Raw genomic sequence first — 20,384 nt, forward strand, 5'->3', positions numbered from 1 at the left:
TCCCAACAAGACGAAGCTACACTCTGCTTGCTTTATGGAGTGATTATTCAAATCATGACACTCTGAATGGCCAACAGTGCCACTGCAACTAAAATTCACTGATAACTTATTCCAACCAGAACATGGACAAACCTAACTTTGCCATAGTCCTGGTAGAATAATTTGGTAAAGACAAAGGATGATTACCACCAGCATGAGGCAGTTTTCATTGAACCACCTTGCTTGGAATATTGGCAGAGAACAGTTTGGAGGACAGGGAAGAACCTGGTAGATAGCTTTGGAGTGGAGAGAGTCTGAACTGCTTGTACTGAGCAGGTCTGGAACAGATTTAGCTGACCAATGCACCAAAGAGAAATGGAGGGACAGCTAATGGCAAGCATGCTCCTCTTTCAGGACAAGAAAGAAATGGGTAAAATGGACTTGTAGGTTTCAATCAAGCGAGCATTAGTGACCACCTAATCATAACTGTTTGCCCCACCACACACCAGAAATGAGAGCCCGGGTATTATATGAAAAGAAAGAATTTCAAGGGGAAAAAAAAAACAGCCAAAGGATTGCAGTGGATTTTCACTGACTTTCAGCATGGATACAAAGTACTAATTTCTTTCTCAAAGATTTTAGGAGTTCTATTTTTACATAGTAAGAAAATTCCAGGAATTAATAAACTTGGAGTCCATACTCATTGCCGTTTCTGTCAAAATGCCTGCGCGGAGTCGTTCGGAGCCCCGTTCCTGACGCAGTTCCTCCCGAGGGCTGCTGCCAGCCCAGCGCTCGGCGCGGCAGGGACAGTCGGAGCGCCGGCAGCGCGGGCTCCGCTCAAAGCGGCTCGCTCCCACCACCTAGCGGGCTCTCCCCTCCCGGGACACGAGCCTCACTGCTCACAGCAGCCTGTGCACGAGCTTCCAGATTTCCTATGTTTGTCATCTATGACTGGCACTTCATTTTTTTCAGAAAAACGACACTGTATGAACGTGCAACTTTGTAGATATCCAAAATGGGGTCTCTACACCCAGTTACTAGGATCCACATGAAATGATACACAATGTAATCACTTTTATTGGTTCTTCTTCATCAGTTCTTTTAAAGTACATTTTCTTACTTCTTTCCTAGTTTTATCACAAATATAAGGAACATTTCTTCTCCTTCAGATAAAAAGATCATTATTTTCTAAAATAATCACAATTACCTACTTTACCTACTTGAGTTGTCAAAGAACCTTTAAAATTTTTGTTATGACAAAAGGACTGTAGTTCACAGAATCTGAGAAATGTTAGCTAGAAAGAGCTTTTCAGACATGCTGGGTGACTCCAGACAACTTGTCCCTCATGAACTTCTCTGAATGATGAGCTGGACTTTTTCATGGGCCTTTTGCCTTTCATCAACCATTTGTCACTGAAAAGTCTTCAAATGTACTTTAGGGGATGAAAAACAAAATCTACAATATTACCATGTGAACTATTTTAAGAAAGTTGGTTTAACTTAAAGATTGTTGCTGTCCCTAATTCAGTTATTGGGTTATCCAAATTCTAAAACTACTGTAGTTAGTTTATGCAACTGGCTCCTTGTCTTTTAAAAGCCATCATCAAAAACATATTTGTTGGTACATAGAGTATTACTGAGGCCCTAGTCCCTTGTCATATATGCATGAGAACTCCTTGCTCAGAATCACCTTAAAAGGCTCAATATGGATTGTTTTCTCTGCCCTCACTCCCAGAAACTAAAGTCTTATTTTTCCTATTAAAAATGGCTGCATTTCTGGTGATAATTCATGCTTTCAGCTCATCAAAATGATGTCACATGATGTCATGTGTTCATTACTTCACTGTAACTCCTGAATATGTATCTGACAGCATATGAGCACTCCTACTACCAGTGTTCTAAATAATTCTAGCTAGTCCACACAAAAGTTTCATCCTCCTCAAAATCCCACTGCACAGCTATGAATGGCTCCAAGAATATAACATAAACAACACAGTACAAACCAATGCTAGCAAGGTATTCACTTTCTCATTTCAGTGTGTGTGTAAGAAATACACTGAAAGATGCATCAGGCCTACACTGACATCCTGTTCAAAAATATATGTTGGATTCATCCCCATGTCCTGTCCCACTCTTCTAACAAGTGCAAAAATAAATGCAGAGCATAGAACCAGCTTCAAGATGACAAGCCAGGTTCAAAAACAAGACCCCAGAAATTATAAAAAAAATACAAAAGTGGAAGGCAAATAAACCATCCCTGCGCTGGGTTTTCCTCGAGCCCTTTCTGTAGATGTAGAAAACAATATTACAACATAATCTAAAACTGAAGGAATTTAACCAGCAATCTTATGATCCAGGTACCTAACTGGAAACAGATGCAAGGAAACTGAGATCTTTATGGAATTACTCATTGAACGAAGGAGGCCCAAGTTTACATTTAATACAGGGCTAAGGATAAAATTGCAGGAATGAGAAGCAGGAGGACATTTATTGTTTACTAAAAAAGGATGACACAATTTTTAGTCAATTCATAAGAAAAAAGCATACTTTTTTTTCAATGTCTGTCCCAGCACAGTTCATCTTAGAATACTGTTTTCAGACTTTCTTTCACTTTTTCATCACCAATAGAGATACAAAAGAGTGGTGCCAAGGCTGACAGCTCCAGAGAACCCTGTGCAAAGACACAGCTCTAGAGCTTGGCTCTGAACAGACACAAGTAATTGGTCAGTGACAGAATCGAAGTCTTAGATCACCACTTCATGGTTTCCAAATGATATAAAATAGAAACCAACTGGTCCCCAGATAGCCCCATATAAAAGAATTTTTATTCCTATTAGGCAAGTGCAAACTCCTTGCTCCACCTCCCCCCAGCAAGAGGCACATGAAAACAGGGGTTGTTGGCTAGAAACAAGTCTCAGAGAAGCTATGTAAAGAATTAACTTACCCATCTACAAGTCCATGCTGCAAAATAAGTCTCTGAGCCTCTTCTCTAGAGATTTTATGATGAAACCATGACTGAGATCTGTGTATAGCTGCAGAAAAAAAAGATCAGTGAAAAAACATTTTCCCTTTATTGAAAGAACCAGTCATTGCATTTCTCTGGCAAGGAATTAACTCACACACATACCCATGTTAGACATGGCAATAGGACTACCATGCGAGTTGAGTCGGAGACACCCTCTCCTCTGTATGAGAGAGAAGCAAAACTGTGACTTCAAACCTCTTTTGTTGAAAAAACAAACAAACAAAAATAAACCCCACCAAACCAGAAAATACTATTCTGATAAATCAAAGGTATTTATACCCGCCATGCTAATCCTTCTTCAACCGCAACTGAAAGGGCTTCTGTTGGATTTTCTATAATTCTGCTTCTGTGTCCTGAGAAATCCATTGCTACTAAAGAATTTTCTGAAATGCTTCTCTGCAACAAAGAAAAATAAATTTAGTTTGCTCACTTTTTACAAGTTTCATCATTTAAAAGTGAGCTTCTGAGAAAACATTATGTTTTGTAAGTGATATTTCAAGTATTGGCAGTGTTTCTTAATAGAGCCAAACTCATTTTACCCTAGGGAGCATTTATAATTCCAGTATGCTGCTGCAAAGCTCAATTATACAGTCTGGCAGGACAGACCATCTTTTTGCATTAGTGCAATGGATGACAAATACATCACTTTACCATAAACTGTATTTATATTTTTAACTATAACTAGCCCTTTCCATGTCAAAACAAGTCAGGAAACTGTTATTAAGATGCCCGAGTAACAGGGAAAAAAAGGTAAAATACAAAATTATTATCCATAATGATCCAATTAAAAATATTCAAAATATTTCATTAGAAATATGTCAGATTTATATGTTTGCTATATAAATTTCCATTCAGTTTACCATATTTGAGCATTGAAAACAGCAATTTCTATGGAGTATAACTTCTATTTTAATATATCCCTTCTAACTCTAATCACAGACTCAATAACTGCAGCATCTGTTACAATAAGTCCTTTTTTTTTTCTCTCAGTGAAGATCAATTTTGTAACAACTGAATAGGAACATTGAGGTTTGACAAAACAGTCCTAAAAATCACCAAAATGTTTCTCAGAAACCAAGGTTTACAAAATCAGGTTTTATAAGAATGTGATGGCTCAAATGTTGGCAGGCACTGGAATATCTAATAAATAAAAGAACATTCTAGCACTCTATAAGTTGAAGCAACATCTAGACACAAGAGGCCCAAATTTCTGTAGGGTTAGCAAAGCTTCCCAATCCAAAACCAGAGCAGCTCTGGTTTTTGGGGGTTTTTGGTGGGTTTTTTGTGGTTTTTTTTGGGGTTTTTTTGCTTGGTTGCAATCATGAATATAACTAAAAATGGAAGACAGCAATTCTTATCACTGTAATTCTTGACACTGTAGACTAAGGTCTATCTGAGTAGCTGTAACATGTAAAGAACTTGCAAAAAGTAAAAAAATAAGGTCAAATTAAGAGAAAATGTTTGCCTCTAGCAGGGTGGAGGGAACTCTTTGTAGCTTATATGGTTGAGAAATGAAGGAATGTGAAACATGGAAGTGGCTTCCTTATGAAGTACGTTCATCAGCGTGTGCACTTAATCCGCGATTACTCAATTTGCTGTTTTATTCATGAATTATACACAAGTAGAAGAACAGCGCCATTATTAGCAATGGGGATAGATTCTACCTGTGAGAAGCTATGGGAACTAAAATGCACACAACAGTGAAAGAGGAGAGAACCAATAGCGGCTCCCTGATCCAACATAAGAGCAGCAGCTGGCTATTGCAGTAGCTTCACATAACATGAACTAAGGCACAGGCAGCATATTAAGCACATGCTTAATAAGCCATGCTTATTAGCAAGATCACTGAAAACTGCTTTTGTGAATACCTGTGATAGCAATTACATTATTTAGGCATTTTATCAGCAAGAAGTATAATAAAAGCTAAAAAAAATTCACCATAAAATCATTGTCACAGATCTCAGCAATAAGTAATTTTTATCCAATTTAGCCAAAAACAAAACACAAAAGGGATATAAATCATCCATGAAAAAGTCCGAAATCAAATTACTTATAAAGAGCTGGGATAAGATAAGATATTAAGAAATGGACATCCTCATCCAATCCCAACTATCTGACTGAGAAGATGGACACAATATCTTGTATAGGCTGCTTTTTCTCCAAAACAGGGCAGACCATCTGCCAAATTATGGTTTTCCCCCAAAGTCCAGTCAGTATTACACAGCTCAAATTCATCTCAAGTACTTAATTTTTATATTTTTTAATTAAAAGAGGAAGTATACTGAAAAGGATTTGTTACAACCTACTTATTCATCAGCATGTGTAACCTTAAACACTTTGCTTCTCTTTTAATGCATTCATGGTCCTGCTGCTTTGTTTTCAAAATCTTCTTTCCATTCAACAGTAATAAACCATTAAACTCCCAAAATACTGAAGATTTTACAAAGAGAAAGCCTTTTAACTCATGTGTTCTAAGAAAGGAAATTAATTAGCTCTCTAGTCAACCCTGGCAGCCCTAAATATTTCGGCAAGCATTGGCACATGCAAGGTTTTGAAGGAGCAGGTCAGTAGTGTAACTGACACAAGTTCTTGAAAAGAGCACAATGGCAGAAACATGTATTTATTCATGGAGCTACTGTGGGACATACCATAGGTGTTATATTCAAAGGGCTGCAGCCACTTCTACCTTGATATGGTTGCATGTAATTCTGATACAGCTGCATCCCATACTAAAACCAGAAAATAACATGGTTAGCATTTTAAATCATAAACCTAAGCCAAGTAAGGTTTTTTCCAGATGAAAAAGATAGCACACGCTTTTTTTTTTTACCATTAAAAACCAGGGACAAAAGCTGTTAGGCTAAGGAAATGTATATCATCACTGTTGCTGCTGCCTTTATAAATGTACACTTTGCATTAAATACTACCCATTTAATACAACTGGCCTGTTCCTATTTTGTCACAAACAGTCACATTTTAAAAACATTAAAGTTCCCTTGTTGTGTATTCTTGTCGCTTTGTTCAACATTACTCAGCAATCTCACTGAATTCAACATGGTTACACAGAAGCATATGTTTAATGTTAAATATTTTCAGGACTGAGACATTATTCCATCCCTTAAAATGATTCCAGGATTTGAACTCTCTCTTCTTGTGGGGATGAAAAAAATTTTTGAAGTACAAAATGATACTGCTATTGCATGGGAACCTAAAATGATGTTACCTCTCTACTCACAGCATCAAAATATCACATAGCACACTTAAGCAAGAAGTTAACTCCACACAGAAAAATTACCTTGAGTAACCTAATTGCTGTCATCCAACAGGTCCTACTTTGTTCATCATCTGCACAGAGCTGTTTCAGGTCTCTGGTTCCTCCTGATTTGTTAGGCTAGAAGGCCACAGCACATTTTTTTAGCATTAAAGCATATCTTGAAGATAATACCTGTTGAAATAAAAGCCACTAATTCTCCTATTTTATAATAGACAGCTGAATATTGCTTTCAAAGCCTTAAAAAAACTTAAGCTTACCTAAAAACTGTGGCTTGCTTTAATATGTATCAGAATAATAAGCTTGTACCTTAAAGCAGAATCCATAGTTTGTTGGTGCTCCAGAAATCTTTTTGCCTGTTAAAGACATGTACATATCACTATTGCTGAATTCACAGAAAAACTGCAGATGCCTTGGCTCCTAAAAAGAAAAGTAATGTAATACAGTTAGACTACTTTTAGCCAGCCTCTCCAGATAAGAAACTTGGAAGAATACAGTAGTTATCCTGTTCCAAAATACAGACTTACAAAGTGCAGTTTTAAACATGACATCATGAAATCTAAAAAGAGGCAACTCAATATTCATTTCATAATGCAGAGGGAAAAGAAATCAGATCAGTTAAAGAGTTTATTCTTCCAGAGGGGAAAAAAAAATGACTACGAGTTATATAATTTCTGAGAAAACTTCCACTAGATTCAAGAAATAATAAAATTAGAGTAGGAGGCAAGTTTTGAGAGCAGTATGCATTTCAAACATCAAAACAAAATAAACTTTCATAAACTGAAAAACAACAATACTGTTATAATTATTGCCCAGTACCATTTCTAACCATTATCTCTACCCACTACGTTAATTATGTCAAGGAAGCAAACAAAAGAAATTTGCCTAAGGATACAAACCAGCTAAATGGAAACTTTGGCAGGTAATTACAGAAAATCCAAAACATGAATAAACATTGGTTTGAGTAGTTTATGTAAAAGGTGTCTGAACTCCAATGTTTAATATGATAAAGCTTAAAGTACCAACACCAAAAAGCTGAACTAGTAAAATGAAAAACTGTCCAGTGACAAATTTTGAGAATTCCCAAATTTATCTGTAAAAAATATTATTTTACGTACCTAATTACTATATCCACTTTTCAGAACATCTACTTACACTTCAGAAATTTAATTCGTGTTTGAAAATTTGTTTTAACAGGGTACTCTGTTACAAGAAATACCAACCAGAATGAAGCAAACTTATCAAGCAAAAAGAAACCAGTTTCTAAGACAACACATTCCCACTTTTGTATCTCCACATCTCTCTAGATTTATAACTAGATTTTTCTTTTTTATCACTCAAAGTTTAATTACTTGGTTATAAATTTTAGTTGTTATTATTACAACAAATGATAAATACATACATATTTACTCTGACTTCACAGTTCTTGCTCTCTGTCTTTTTTTTTCCCCCTTACCTTAGATGTACCTTTAGTGGAAAAATAAAGGCCAGATCTTCTCAAAAGAAAGTACAATTTTTTCCATGATTTTTTCCCCTGTTCCTTTGCATGCAAATAACCATGAATCTCAGGATATGTGCTGGAGCTAAGGAACATCTGAAAGAAAGTATTAGACATGCATTTTTCTTTTCCTCGGAAATCAACTTTGTGTTTCATTAACATACTCAGGGCTAAGGAGAGTAACTCCTAAATACACTATCACACCACAGCAATTCAGTTATGATCACATCTAATCTCATCAACAGCACCTCTCTTTTAAGGCATGTAAGAATGTTACATAACTCCAAGGTATGCTAAGCAAGTTACATATTTATATGGAACCATATGGTTTGAAATGAGAGCATTACTTCTGCAGTATGTGAACTTCTGCAACTAAACCAGTGTAAGAAGTACTGATCCCATGCCTCAGACCCTATTTATATAAAACTGCTAATCAGTGCTAACAACAGAAGAAAAAAATTTTGTCCCTCTCCTCACCCACCATGTTATAAACCAGAGAAATTAATTGACCTGAGTTAAAATTAATTCAGCAAACCATAAACTCTGAATCACAAAACCATGCAGGTCAGGCAGATATTAGCATTTTCAAAAGGAGGGAATAAAGGTCTCTGCATCTGAAAGGAGCTTAAGGAAGAGCTTCAGTTGAACCAAAACCAGAGAGACTGGGCCAGTCCCAAAACAGCTCCTGCCTCTACTCAGAATATTCAGTGACTTCTCTTCAGCCACTTCATCAGACATTGTCAGAGTGCAACATAGCTCTTATCTTGCTGAGGCTTTGACAGTTCTACTCAGTCTTGCTGCAAAAGTGCCCCCTAAAAGTGAGCAACCATGTTAACTTTACCCTAGTTCCATGTAATGCATTCATTTTTATCACTCTTCTTCCAATAGCACTACTCAGAACTATAACTCTAAACATATTAACCCAGAATTCTTCTATTTCCATATACGCCACAGAATCTGTTATTTCTGAACTCTTCAAGGAACCTTGCCCCAGGACTGGTCTGTGGTATCGTAAATTTTGTCAAGGTTTACATAGAAGTATGGCACAAAGGATTTTCTGGTCAATATCTGCAGTTTTCATTGCTCAATTTTCCTCCTACACACTTCTATTTCCATAAAATCTTATTTGAGTAGTGAAACAAAAATTAGAAGGCAAGAGATGGACTGGCCAGTACTGGACTCCAGCAAAATGAAAAAATGAGTGTTATTTTGGAAGCACACCAAGTTCTCTGGACACTAAATAATACAGTCCAACCAAGATATACAAGGTTTCTTTGACTTTTACTGTTTTCCTGCCTTGCAGTGAGATGCAATGGATCATACCAGCTGCAGACCAACCTGAGCTGTTGTGAATGCAATAACACGAGCAGGGATCCACTGGCCAGGGCAGTGCCGCAGAACACCACCAGGACTGCATTATGAGCAGCATCACTACTATTCACCTGAACAGCTCAATTACAGTAGGCCTAGGTACATCTAGCTACACGTGCTGCTGGCACACAGCTGTGTGCAAATGCAACTATAGCTATTTTAGCCACACTGAAGCAGACGGGTAGGTCTTGGTACATGTTCTGGCTGTTCATCTTCCCTTTTGCCATGTACTATCAGGTTCACTGGTGGGAAATATGCAGGCTCGACTGAAAAAGCATAAAATCCATAAACAAAGTCAAATTAAAGCCTTAAGAAAATCTAAACAAGCCAATGTATGCAAAAACAAAAGAGCATCTTTTTAGGCTTTAATGTCTCTGCTGAAACTAAAAGGAGTGGTTGGCTTCCTGCCTGCACAAGTGTCTTCCCCAGAATTTCTGCCATAAGAGCTTCAAACCAGAAATGCTGTCATGAAAAACACTTATCTTACTCAGCAGACCAAAGTGAAGAAGCAATACAATGCTGAGCTTCGACAGTCACTGTTGCACCCATGCTATCAATTAAAATAAAGTAGCAGTAATGCTAGGAAAAAGGCAATCTTAAATCCATCTTTTCCTTTCTAAGGGAAGACAGCTGAGGACTATGTGAGAAAATAGAACATGAACAAGCTGTAGTCAAAACCATTAACTGTCAGAAGGATGAGCAGTAAAAATATTTCAGAGTGAGAACTGAATGTCTGTAATAAATGCCAAAAAAGAATTATAGTAGGAAAGAAAATTTTCTTGGGTTGTTTTTTGTTTCAGCTTGGTTTTTGTTGGGGTTTTTTTTGTTGCCCTTTGTTTTGTTGTTTTGTTTTTGTTTTTTTTTTAATGGAGGTACATACAAGTTTGTTATAGGAAAGAATGGATCTCTTTTTATGCAAATAAAAATAAGAAAAATCCTTAGTACTGGAAGAAGAGGGAAGAGCTAAATGATAGTATACTGCAGACAGGGACTACTGGTCACACAACATGCAGAAATAAACTTGTGCCCTCTTCCCCACACAATGAAATATATACCCTGATAAGCAGAGTGGTGCCAAATGCCACCATGTCCTTCAGATACTGATATAGACAGCACTGAGGAGTTGAAACATATGCAGTGTTTCAGGGAGTTAAAGAAGCCATCCATTATACTAGACTTTGTGAATCATGTTGAATTTGATGACTGATTTCCTCAAAGATGTGATGACAGCTAGCCATGATCCAGACCAATACTACTGGGAATGAGCTGGATTTTTACCCGGAATCTGTTGAAAAATTTTGGGAGCACCAAGTAATTCTAGTGAAGAATTGATTCTGAATCTCAATATTGTCCCCTATAGACTTCAGTCCACCTGAAAGGTTTAGACTGGGAGGCCAACGAAACCTAAAGTGGAAGACAGAGTAAGGCAATGGGGAGTTTAAAACAACATCCAGGAGACTGGCAAGAGACTGAAATGCAGTGCAGGTCTGTTTCAGCCTGAAGCCCAGAATGGCAGTCATGTGAGAAACTGGTTAGGGAAAGAGGGACTTGCTATGGCAGAGAGATTAAAGAAATGAAAGCCTGGCTTTTAATAATGATCTTAAAATTGTCATACCATGTTCATTTTTGACATATTTAAAAACATCCAATTGGCAAAAATAGTCTAAAGCAAGTTCCAAATGACCCAGACTGCCTACCACTACACATGCACATACAGCATTGTGTCTCAGCTATCCCCTGATCAATACAGAGACACACCTCCTCTATAGGCAAAAGATCTTCACGGCAGCAATTAAACCTCTCTTTGGTATACACAGACACTCAGTATTTCCCAGACCTAGTACTTTTACTTAGCACATGCTAAATGGATAGGAGACTCATGAACTTCTCTTTTGTTTTTGTGGCTCTGTTCTACAGAGATGTTCTGATTCAAAATCATCAGCCAAAATACTCACTCTTCCACTTTCCATGAGAGTTAAGAAAAACAGACCTTGAAAACATTTTACTTGCTTACAGCTCAATGCACAAAAGGATGTCAAAGTATCAGAAGTGATTTTTTAATCACTAGTAAGCATTGAATTGTCAAACTAATGTCTCTTTTGATACTTAACCAAGCACATCACAAATAATAATGCAGCCCATTAACTTGTCTTAATGAAAGTTTCCAAGGAGATAGTGACTCACTGTAAACAATTTAGCCAACAGTTTCTGCTGAAATGTGCACAATGTCTGCACAATCCACCAAGGTATTCTCTACTTTGTGCCTATTAAGTTTTATTTGATGAAATACAATTAAGCATACAATGCAACACAAAATAGCAACAGAGGAGAGTTTGCAACATGTTTTTCAAGCTACCAAAATGGCAAGTAACTAGATATATATTTAGAATGATCTTACCTACCAGCTTTGAACATATTCTAGATCTCACAATATGGGCTTAAAGAAGTTCTGCACAAGAATATATGGCAAACAGTTCTCTTATAAAAGTCTTCATTATTTTTTTAACTACTAAATTACATTTGTGAGGAAAAATATAAAGTTCTATTAACATAGGGGACAGAATTTTCTAAATTAAATGTTTATGCTAGACTGCAAAATCTGTATTATGTAGGTGGCAAAAGGGAAACAATTTTCATTAGATTTGTAGCACTTCCAAAATCACAAAAATTTTATTTAGGTTTGTAAAAATTAATTACAGAATCTAGCGTGTGTCAAATCTAATTCACAAAAATTTTTACTATATTTGGGATAATCTTAACATCTTGATTAAAATCCACTTTTATAAGGACATAATTATTTAATATGATAGAGTGCTTTGAGAATTAGTTACTCAAAATGGTTTTCATTTACTGGTGCATGCTAAGGTAGACCTTATCATATAGATTTTTTAAAAAACTGTAATTTCTGCGTTTCTTTTGCTTCTGCCCTAAATATCCTGTGTTATGTTGCCTTTCCAATCATTCTCTATCATCAAAACTCATGCACAGGGTTGCTGTCTTAAGACCAGTGGAAGTTCTTCTTCTATTATTTAATTTTTCTAATGACAAGCAAACAAGAGTGATGTGTATGTTTCCACCTTTATTACTCATTTTTCCCCTCTTTGAAAGTAAGACAATGATCCCTGATATGGTCATTTTGTATTATCTTTTCATTATTCCCACTGTAAATTAGAATCTTGTGTCTGCTTAAAAGATGACTAACACTGAGTGACCTACCATAATTTTTTTGAAGGCTACAGTAGCCTTCAAGCTAACAAATCATTCTAGTCAGTCTAAATTTTCTACTCATTAAGTTTAACCATTTAACTCTTTTTTTATATCCATTTGTGTCACATCACCAATATTCTGGAATTCTACCATAGCCTGCTGCTAAGTTTGTTCACCACTCCTCTGCCTATTTAAGGAAAAAGTGTCTTTCACCTGAAATACCCAGAAATACACTGTATTTCCTTTGTTTTGGTGCTTCTTGATTCTTAAAGGATGCCCAAGTTTCCAAGTGTGGACATATAATAGCTGCTAGTAAGGAACACATTGTTTCTTATCTCTTGAGGAAAAAAGTTATTAACCATGTGGAGTTATTCAAAACCTAGCAACAGATCCAACAGCAATAAGCAACTATGTTCACACAGCACAGATAATGGGAAATTCTGAGCTGTGCTGGTTCATCTTCATTCAAGGATTACATACCTGTAAAATCCCAGAGTGGCTTAGAGCTGCATTGGTCTCACTTGGAAAAGATATCATATGATCTGGAAAAAAGCTCTGTAACAACAAGAACTTGTATCAAAGTTCTGTAGAAATAAATACAAAACTTTCTCTTTTGTATGTGCAATTCAAGTTCTCAATGCAGTGTAAGACACTGAAGATTCCCTGATCCAATAATTTAAGCTTACCTTAATATCATCCCAAAATTTGGCACATGCTATATATTATTTGCTGAAAAACATAGAATTTTGAGAAAACATCAATAGTCTCTGGAACAGGGTTTCAGACACCAGTGCAAATCACATTGCAATATTTGGCCCTTAGTGTTATTTTTCTAGCAGTAATTTCTATTGCTGTTGACATACAAGACTTGCCTGGGGAGTCAATATGGCACAAAGTTAGGAGGCTATACACCAACATGCTGAAAAGTGTATTGTTTTCTATTGTTTTCATTACACTAGAAACCCAGTAAAATATTTTGGAATACCTTCCACTAACACAGAAAGAGTTGTCTCGTGTTTTGTTTTTTTTAATCTTCTATTTTATGTATTACACAAATTAACAAAAAATATCTGACTACATCAACATGATGGGGTTAAAAGCCTACAACTAAAATGACAGTTTCATTATCAAGGAAAGCTCAAGGGATAATTTATGGGACAGACCTGAAGCTGGGGTGTTCAACACAGTCATGCAGATATGAACCAGACAAGGGTTTGTCCGTCACAAATAATGTTTTCTCAAGGCCTGGACAAATTTGAAGTTAATATTCCCTTGCCCACCCAATGTCCAGGAATTTCCATTTTTAATGAAATTGAACTTCTTGTTGGGTTAATTCGTATTAATTCATTGTGATAAAGTATTTTTGCTGCAGCTGGGACCAGAATACCCAGAAGAACTCTGCTTATCTACAGCTGCTGAAGCTGGTGTAGCTGCAGGTCCACCACACTCCACAGCCAGCTCCACTCACTGGTTAAACAATATACAAACTTAATTTTTGGAGGCAACATACAGAAACTGATGCATAGAAAGTCCCTCCTGAATATGAGGAAGAACTTTTTTACTATGTGGGTGATCACATACTGGAACAGATTGCCAAGAAAAGTTGTGGAATCTGTCTCAATGGAGATATTCAAGAACCCTCTGGATACAATCCTGTGCCATGTGCTCTAGGATGACTCTGCTTGAGCAGGGAGGCTGACCCATTCTGTGATTCTGTGAAAGTTTCTTTACTAACTGCAGATAATCTCAAGCCAAAAAATTTTTCACTGGTATATTGATATCTCCATATCTGGGACAAATCTATCATGATTTGTCCAAAGACACACAGGTCAATCAAGCAAAAAAATTCCCAAAACTCTTATATTTCTTGTTATCTTTATATTTACCTTTTCATCTTTTTCATATATAGATAATCTGAGTTCCCTTTCACTTTTTATCTTTTAAGCCCTCACACAGTTCTGCTATTTCTCCCTTTTACATCTGAAACAAGCTGGTTTTATAAGAGACAGCATTAGGAGTTGTCCAAATACACCATGGAGCAACCAGATGGTAAGTTCCTTCCGCTGAGCCAGGACTGCTTCCATGGCCTTTGCCATCAGCCAAGGTCTGAATCAGCAGCATTAACCTTTGGCAACATCCCTGAGTTACAAGATATCTCTGCTCTCTTTCCATTCCTTATGTATGCTAACTTTGGCTTCACTTTCACTTACCCCTAATAGGTTATGGCTGCTCATGGCCTTTTGTGTCAGTTGTCATTTAGCTACAGCTGGGAGAAGCTGCAATTTGGCAGTGCCGGGCCAGAACATTCAATTTTCACTTCAACAATAAAATCATCTTTACTACAGGTGCCCCTCCTCACACTGCTTCATTTTATATTATGTTGTCACTTGATGAAAAGTTCACTGAGTTGCAAAAATTTAATTTTGTTTTATGTCCATGTGAAAATTTCAATACAATTAAACCCAATTGCTGTTCCCATCTCTCCCAAACATAAAAAATGAACATGGCTGTTTTACAACTGTGAGAAAGGGACCAGCCAAGGATCACGTGCACTACAATACATTGCTGTATTTCACATATTCCCTCTTGATTATTCCTTTTGACTCCTGCTACACTAAAAAATTTAAACTCTGACTATCTGTGTGCACCAAAAAAGACTTTTTTTTGAAACAGTAACTGCACCACTTCACAGATAAAATGTTGGGACTTACCAGTGGATTTTTAAAAAACTCATACTTTGCATAATTTTTTCTAAAATACAGTTTGGTTTCCTCTTCCATTACCCAGTTTGACTGGATTTCCATCACTAATTCATGGTCTTCTATAGCTCTTCCTATAAGAAAACAAGAAAAAAAAATAAAGAAAATGCAAAAGCAAGCATCAAGCTCATGACTGGCAGAAGACAAAAAACTCTCATGAGCTACAGATAAAGCAGAGCGAAGTTAAACTTCCATTTAATTTAACTCACTCTTCATTGAATTGAACCAATTCTTGAGTCCAAAAAGACAGAGATTAAGGATGCTATATCCTTAATCCCATTTGGTAACCAGATTAAATGAAATAAATGAAACCATAAAGAAATTCAGAAAACAAAAAATACCCAAAAATAGTAAAAGGAAAGTAAGCATTTTGATATCTTGTACAGGTTGTTCTACTCCAAAACACATTCTTCAGATACAAGGGCAAAGAACTGAAGCTCTGAGTTAAAACCAGCATTTTTTTCCTTCAGTTTTGTAGAGAGAAAATGCTCCTCTGAGATGACATTTAAAACTCTTAAATGCTTGGAATTGTGACATTTAAGAAAACACCATTTCCTCGAGACTTACTTCTTGGTAGAAAAAAATGACATTGTGCATCACCCCAAAAGATGGGTAAAGGTGCTGATATTTCTTTATTTTTAAGGTGTCACAGCAAAAAATATTTTATAACTGAGTAAACTTACTTTTTTGAAGGAACTGAAACACTGAATGCCCTCCAAAAACATAGCCCTGTAATCAAATCCTTAAATGCTGACATGAAAAAGCTGCCCTTCTATTTAGGTAAATCATTTTTGTCTTCCAACTAGACTGGAGAGTTTCTACCTCCCTTTCTATCATCTCTTTACTACTGCTATCTCTAACATGAGGAGCACCTGCTACAGTCCTCAACAGCCTCCTTAACTATGGAAAGAATTTAATGTACATGAAAGAATTAATACTGGAGTACATGATAGAACATGTTTCAAAAAGCCTCTTCTCCAGCCACCCAGTGGGGAAAAAATTTAAACTAAATAAAAAATAGAAAGACCTTGCTGAGCACTATTGCACAGGTAGTGCTTTATGAACCTTCCCAGCCTTCAAATACCTGAAAGAATGCAGAGTGAAATCAAAATGAGACTGAAGGATACTGATGTGCCTGGCCAAGGCACTGGCCTCTCCTCAAAAGAGGAGCCCTAGAAAATGTGTGTTTAGCTGCAGAAGCAAACAGAAAACTGTTTACAGCCAGCAGAAAAAATTTTCAGTAGAAAAGGAAAAATTTCTGGATGAAGGTAGTACTTCCCTTACAAAGGAGAGCAGTTATGGATAACTGTTCTGTTTTCAGAGCCTGCCCTGCTCAGGGGAATTGCAGTGCAAGTATGGGACTCACAGCACCAAGGTACTTGGTGGTAGGGATGACATGGAATCATCCAAATTTAGGCACACTTCAGCTGCTTTCAATGATCATAGACATTGTGAAAACCATTCAAGTTAAAAGAACACACACCAGAAAGACACAGTTCTGAAATATATTGATTTATAGAGCTGCAAGAATTGCTGAACTTCAGATATTTGAAATAGAACCCCCAATACCGCAAAGCTTGGGAGGTGGGGAGGAAGGCTGAGCTTCCTGGCTGCCAAGGCAGCAGCAGGGAGTACACAACCATCCTTAGTGTTCAACAATAGAGCTCTGCACCCAAGGGCATATGTTTGTGAAAACGGAAATATAGAGACCGCGGGTTTATGCTTTGCTTTAGGTGGGAGTTTTGTTGGGATTTTTTCCTTTTTAAACCTTCTCAGCAGATACCTCCACACAGCAATGAAGGCACAATCCAGTGATGTAATTAATGTCTGTCTTGATTAAAAGTAGAACACTGTGCTCAGCTCACTAAGATTCATGCAATTATATCTAATTTGAGAGTATTCAGACAGCTGTTAGATTTTAAAGAAAATGTTCACTAATTGATGCATGAATTATTAATCCATGTAATCCTGGAGTTTACACAGACATGCACATTTGCTCACAGCACTTCTCCTTTCAATACCAATTCACCTAACTTATGAGATGAAAAAGACTTTCCAAATTTACATAGGTAAAACATACAGCAGTAACAAACAGAAAACAATCCCAAACTAACTCATCATTTGAAAAGTATTTGTTCTAACTACTCTTCCAGTGCTTAAGAATATACTTAAAGCAAGTAAAGATGAATATGTTAACTCTTTCTAACAAAACCAGATCTAAACCAGCATCATTAAAATAACTTCATTATCATTCTAATACTCTAAAAATACATAGGGGATATCTCAAATGGTTCCTTTCCTTGGCCAGTAATGTTGAATTGCCAACCTCATCATCTAGGAAATTATTTTACTTTTAAAATAAAGCATTCAGCTTTTTCTAGAACTATACTGAAAGTAATTATAAGACTGCATGGTGAATGAAGGTCTTCGGCAATTTGAAGAATATCAGAATATTAGGAAAATAAATTTCACTTATTATTTTATATTGAAATCTTCCAAGAAATTCTCCAGATTGAAGAAAACACGTTACTTGTCAAAAAGTGTACTGTGCAAGTACAGAAAGCTGGAGAAACAGCGCTACTATTGTTCTGGCATAGCTGCTCAAAGGCGTCTTCTTCAACAGTTACTACACTACTTGAACACCAGCTACACTACAAAATACAGAAAACACTTCTGCTGTTTATACAGTACTGTTTTCTAAAGCCATTTTGCCACCTCTTCTTTTATAGCAGTCATTTTCAACCTCGACCCAGATTTAACTCTGACCTTCCTCTGAGTTGGAAGCATCTTACAGCTGATACATTCAGTGCAAAAGGTTACAAATAACTTTGAAATTTTACAAAGCAAGAAAAGAAATTTGAAAAACGTTTGTGTCTGCCTTCATAGGATAAAGGAGTATAAAAAGGCAGAAAATAGTTTTAGCTTTTGTAGTTCATCCTTAAAATACAGCTGATAAAGATAATTGAGTCAGAGATGCACAGTCATGTTTATTTTCAATAAATGTACAAGGCTGGATTCCCTAGATACATCCAGGGGAAGAAGGAGACTCTAACAATAACTTTTAGCCATATTTAAATATCTGGGGGAGAGGGAGAGTGGCCAGGGAGAATGTTTGTGGGAGTGCTTGAATTTTGTTCCTGGTGTGTACATTTTTTTTAAATCAACAGCACTGGAGTTACCAGGTACCAGTACAGCCTCTTTTGAGAATTAAGAACTCCATGGAGTTTTCTATGTATTTTAGAATGCAGGAAGGCATCCAGAACATCCTCTTTTTCAAGCCACACTTTGCACTAGCAGATGGAACTGCCCTTGAAGTTGCAGAAGTACTACCTTTTTTAGCTCTAGTACAGTGCCAAAGTTCAAGAATAACATGGAAATTTTGAGTGATGTGAAATTATAACCATATTTCTTTGGCATTTGTCTTCTAGTAGATTTTTTTCTAAAATAATTTCCTATCAAAAGCATACACAACACAGTACTGAAACACTGCTGTAAAAGCAAGTAAGATTGTCTAACTTGAGATTTAGTGCACTATTACTTTCCAGCAGTGGGCTTCTAAACTCCTCTCTTGCTAAGGAAAGTCTTTCCTGTATTCTGCATTTTTTACATCTCTGCAAACATCCCTTTTCTCCCTACAATTAATTTGCCTTATGTTTTTTATACTGCAAAAGTACACCTATATACTTCAAAAAGGAACAGAGATCCGACGTTATATTTTGAAACCATAGGTTACATATTTTGAACTGTATAATAGAAAAAGAGAAGTTTTACTACACTAAAGGAACACGGACAAAGTGAAAGAATTTCAGAACATCTTGTTACCAGCAACTTAAAATACTGCGCATGGCATTGCTTCAATACAGTTCACTGGTCCTATGTAGCAGTTTGGAGGAATGGTTTTGTTTTCCTTTTAAAGTAGCGCTGTCCCAGAGTTCACCATAAATCTAGCCAAACTGAATGTAGTGAAGGAAAATACTGACAGCCCACTCTGATATTATTTCTGAGAACAAAGTCCTATAGTAAAGATAAAATAGTACTGTGTAACCTCTTTCAGTCCCTGATGTCAGATATTTCACTCAGGTGTGTTAGGAACAAACAGGATTTTATTTCCAATGAAAATAACACAAGTCTTTCTAGAGATAAGCAGGAAATACCATCCAAGAAAGAGAAAGAACTGCCAGATAAAAACAAGGTAGAGCAAGGAAGAATTTGCAGTGAGAACTTTAACAAATCCTTCTTACAGATGCAGCTCAAGAAGTGCGAAGCGAATGTACCATGAAAAAAATCTATTTTATACCTATGCTTTCAAAAATAATCAGAAGCAACAACCTCCAAAAAAAATTCAGAAGAAACTTCCCATCATTTTGCTTCCAAGCCTTTCTATTAGCATTTCATTATACATTATTATTCTTACCTAAACCTGTGTGGGTAAGTTGTTCAAAGAGAGTCCAGCTGTGGTCATCAACATAGTGGTTCTTCAATATCAAGAGCTGACACACATCCCTGGCTGTTATATCACTTGGTACTTCCAAGGCTCTGCTAGTATCATCTTCACTATACACTTTGATTACCTGCAATAAATGAAAACTCTAAAATATCCATAAGTTTAGTATTAGTTTCAGTTACTCCATGTGTGTTGCTCTCAGCTTCATGACTGAGACAAGAACACAAACACAGAGTGCAACATGAAAGACAGCCATTCCTCTCTAGCGCAATGGCATAATTGAGAACAGAACAGCCAAGCAAAGCACATTCCACTACTAAATTTGGCCACTGGATATCCCTTGCCACAGGACACTGGCCAGATTGGTACATTAGCTTTAAAAAAAAACATTAACAGAGAGATAAATAAATGCAGTGAAACTGTACATTCTTAAGGAAGCTGAAAAAGAAACCACACAGCATTAACAGTGAAACTCAAGAATTCTACAACTGCAGAACTGTAGAAAGATTTGATAAAGGAGTTAGGTCAGAGAATGGCAATCAGACTCAAGATGCCCACAGTTCTGTAGACAATAAAACAGGAGATGTTACAGAGTGGCTTCAAATTTTGACAAGCAAGAACTGGAATTCTTGCACACACATCCTCAGTCTAAAGGGTGCCCAAGATGCTTTTAACTGACAAAATACTCCTCTCAGTTTTTTGAATTTATCCATATTCATGAGAAAGCAAGACAAAACTCTCCTGAAATTTATTCACAAAACCTAAATACCATGGTAAATCCCTCATTAAACAGCAAGATACAAGTTCTCACTTTAAAGACAAACAAGCCT

The 20,384-nt window shown here is 36.6% G+C and overlaps 1 protein-coding gene across 14 annotated transcripts in view; it reads right to left on the minus strand.

Moving 5' to 3' along the window:
• GRB14 (growth factor receptor bound protein 14) overlaps window positions 1-20,384 on the minus strand; it is a 138,895-nt gene that overhangs the window by 85,392 nt on the left and 33,119 nt on the right. For 13 of the 14 annotated variants that reach the window (XR_005257541.1, XR_005257539.1, XR_005257542.1 and 10 more), the window contains 10 exons: window positions 19,525-19,681; window positions 15,063-15,184; window positions 12,832-12,906; window positions 7,732-7,869; window positions 6,585-6,695; window positions 6,300-6,395; window positions 5,653-5,733; window positions 3,284-3,400; window positions 3,107-3,164; window positions 2,924-3,011 (listed from right to left, as the gene is read on the minus strand). Coding sequence is in view for 10 of the 14 variants with exons in the window: in XM_038142281.1 (XP_037998209.1) it covers window positions 2,924-3,011; window positions 3,107-3,164; window positions 3,284-3,400; window positions 5,653-5,733; window positions 6,300-6,395; window positions 6,585-6,695; window positions 7,732-7,869; window positions 12,832-12,906; window positions 15,063-15,184; window positions 19,525-19,681 (1,043 nt within the window). In the remaining 4 variants the exon portion in view is untranslated. The remainder of the gene's footprint in view (window positions 1-2,923; window positions 3,012-3,106; window positions 3,165-3,283; window positions 3,401-5,652; window positions 5,734-6,299; window positions 6,396-6,584; window positions 6,696-7,731; window positions 7,870-12,831; window positions 12,907-15,062; window positions 15,185-19,524; window positions 19,682-20,384) is intronic. The other variant, XM_038142284.1, reaches the window with a different exon arrangement.

Source organism: Motacilla alba, chromosome 7 (assembly GCF_015832195.1).
Source record: "Motacilla alba alba isolate MOTALB_02 chromosome 7, Motacilla_alba_V1.0_pri, whole genome shotgun sequence".
NCBI lineage: Eukaryota > Metazoa > Chordata > Aves > Passeriformes > Motacillidae > Motacilla > Motacilla alba.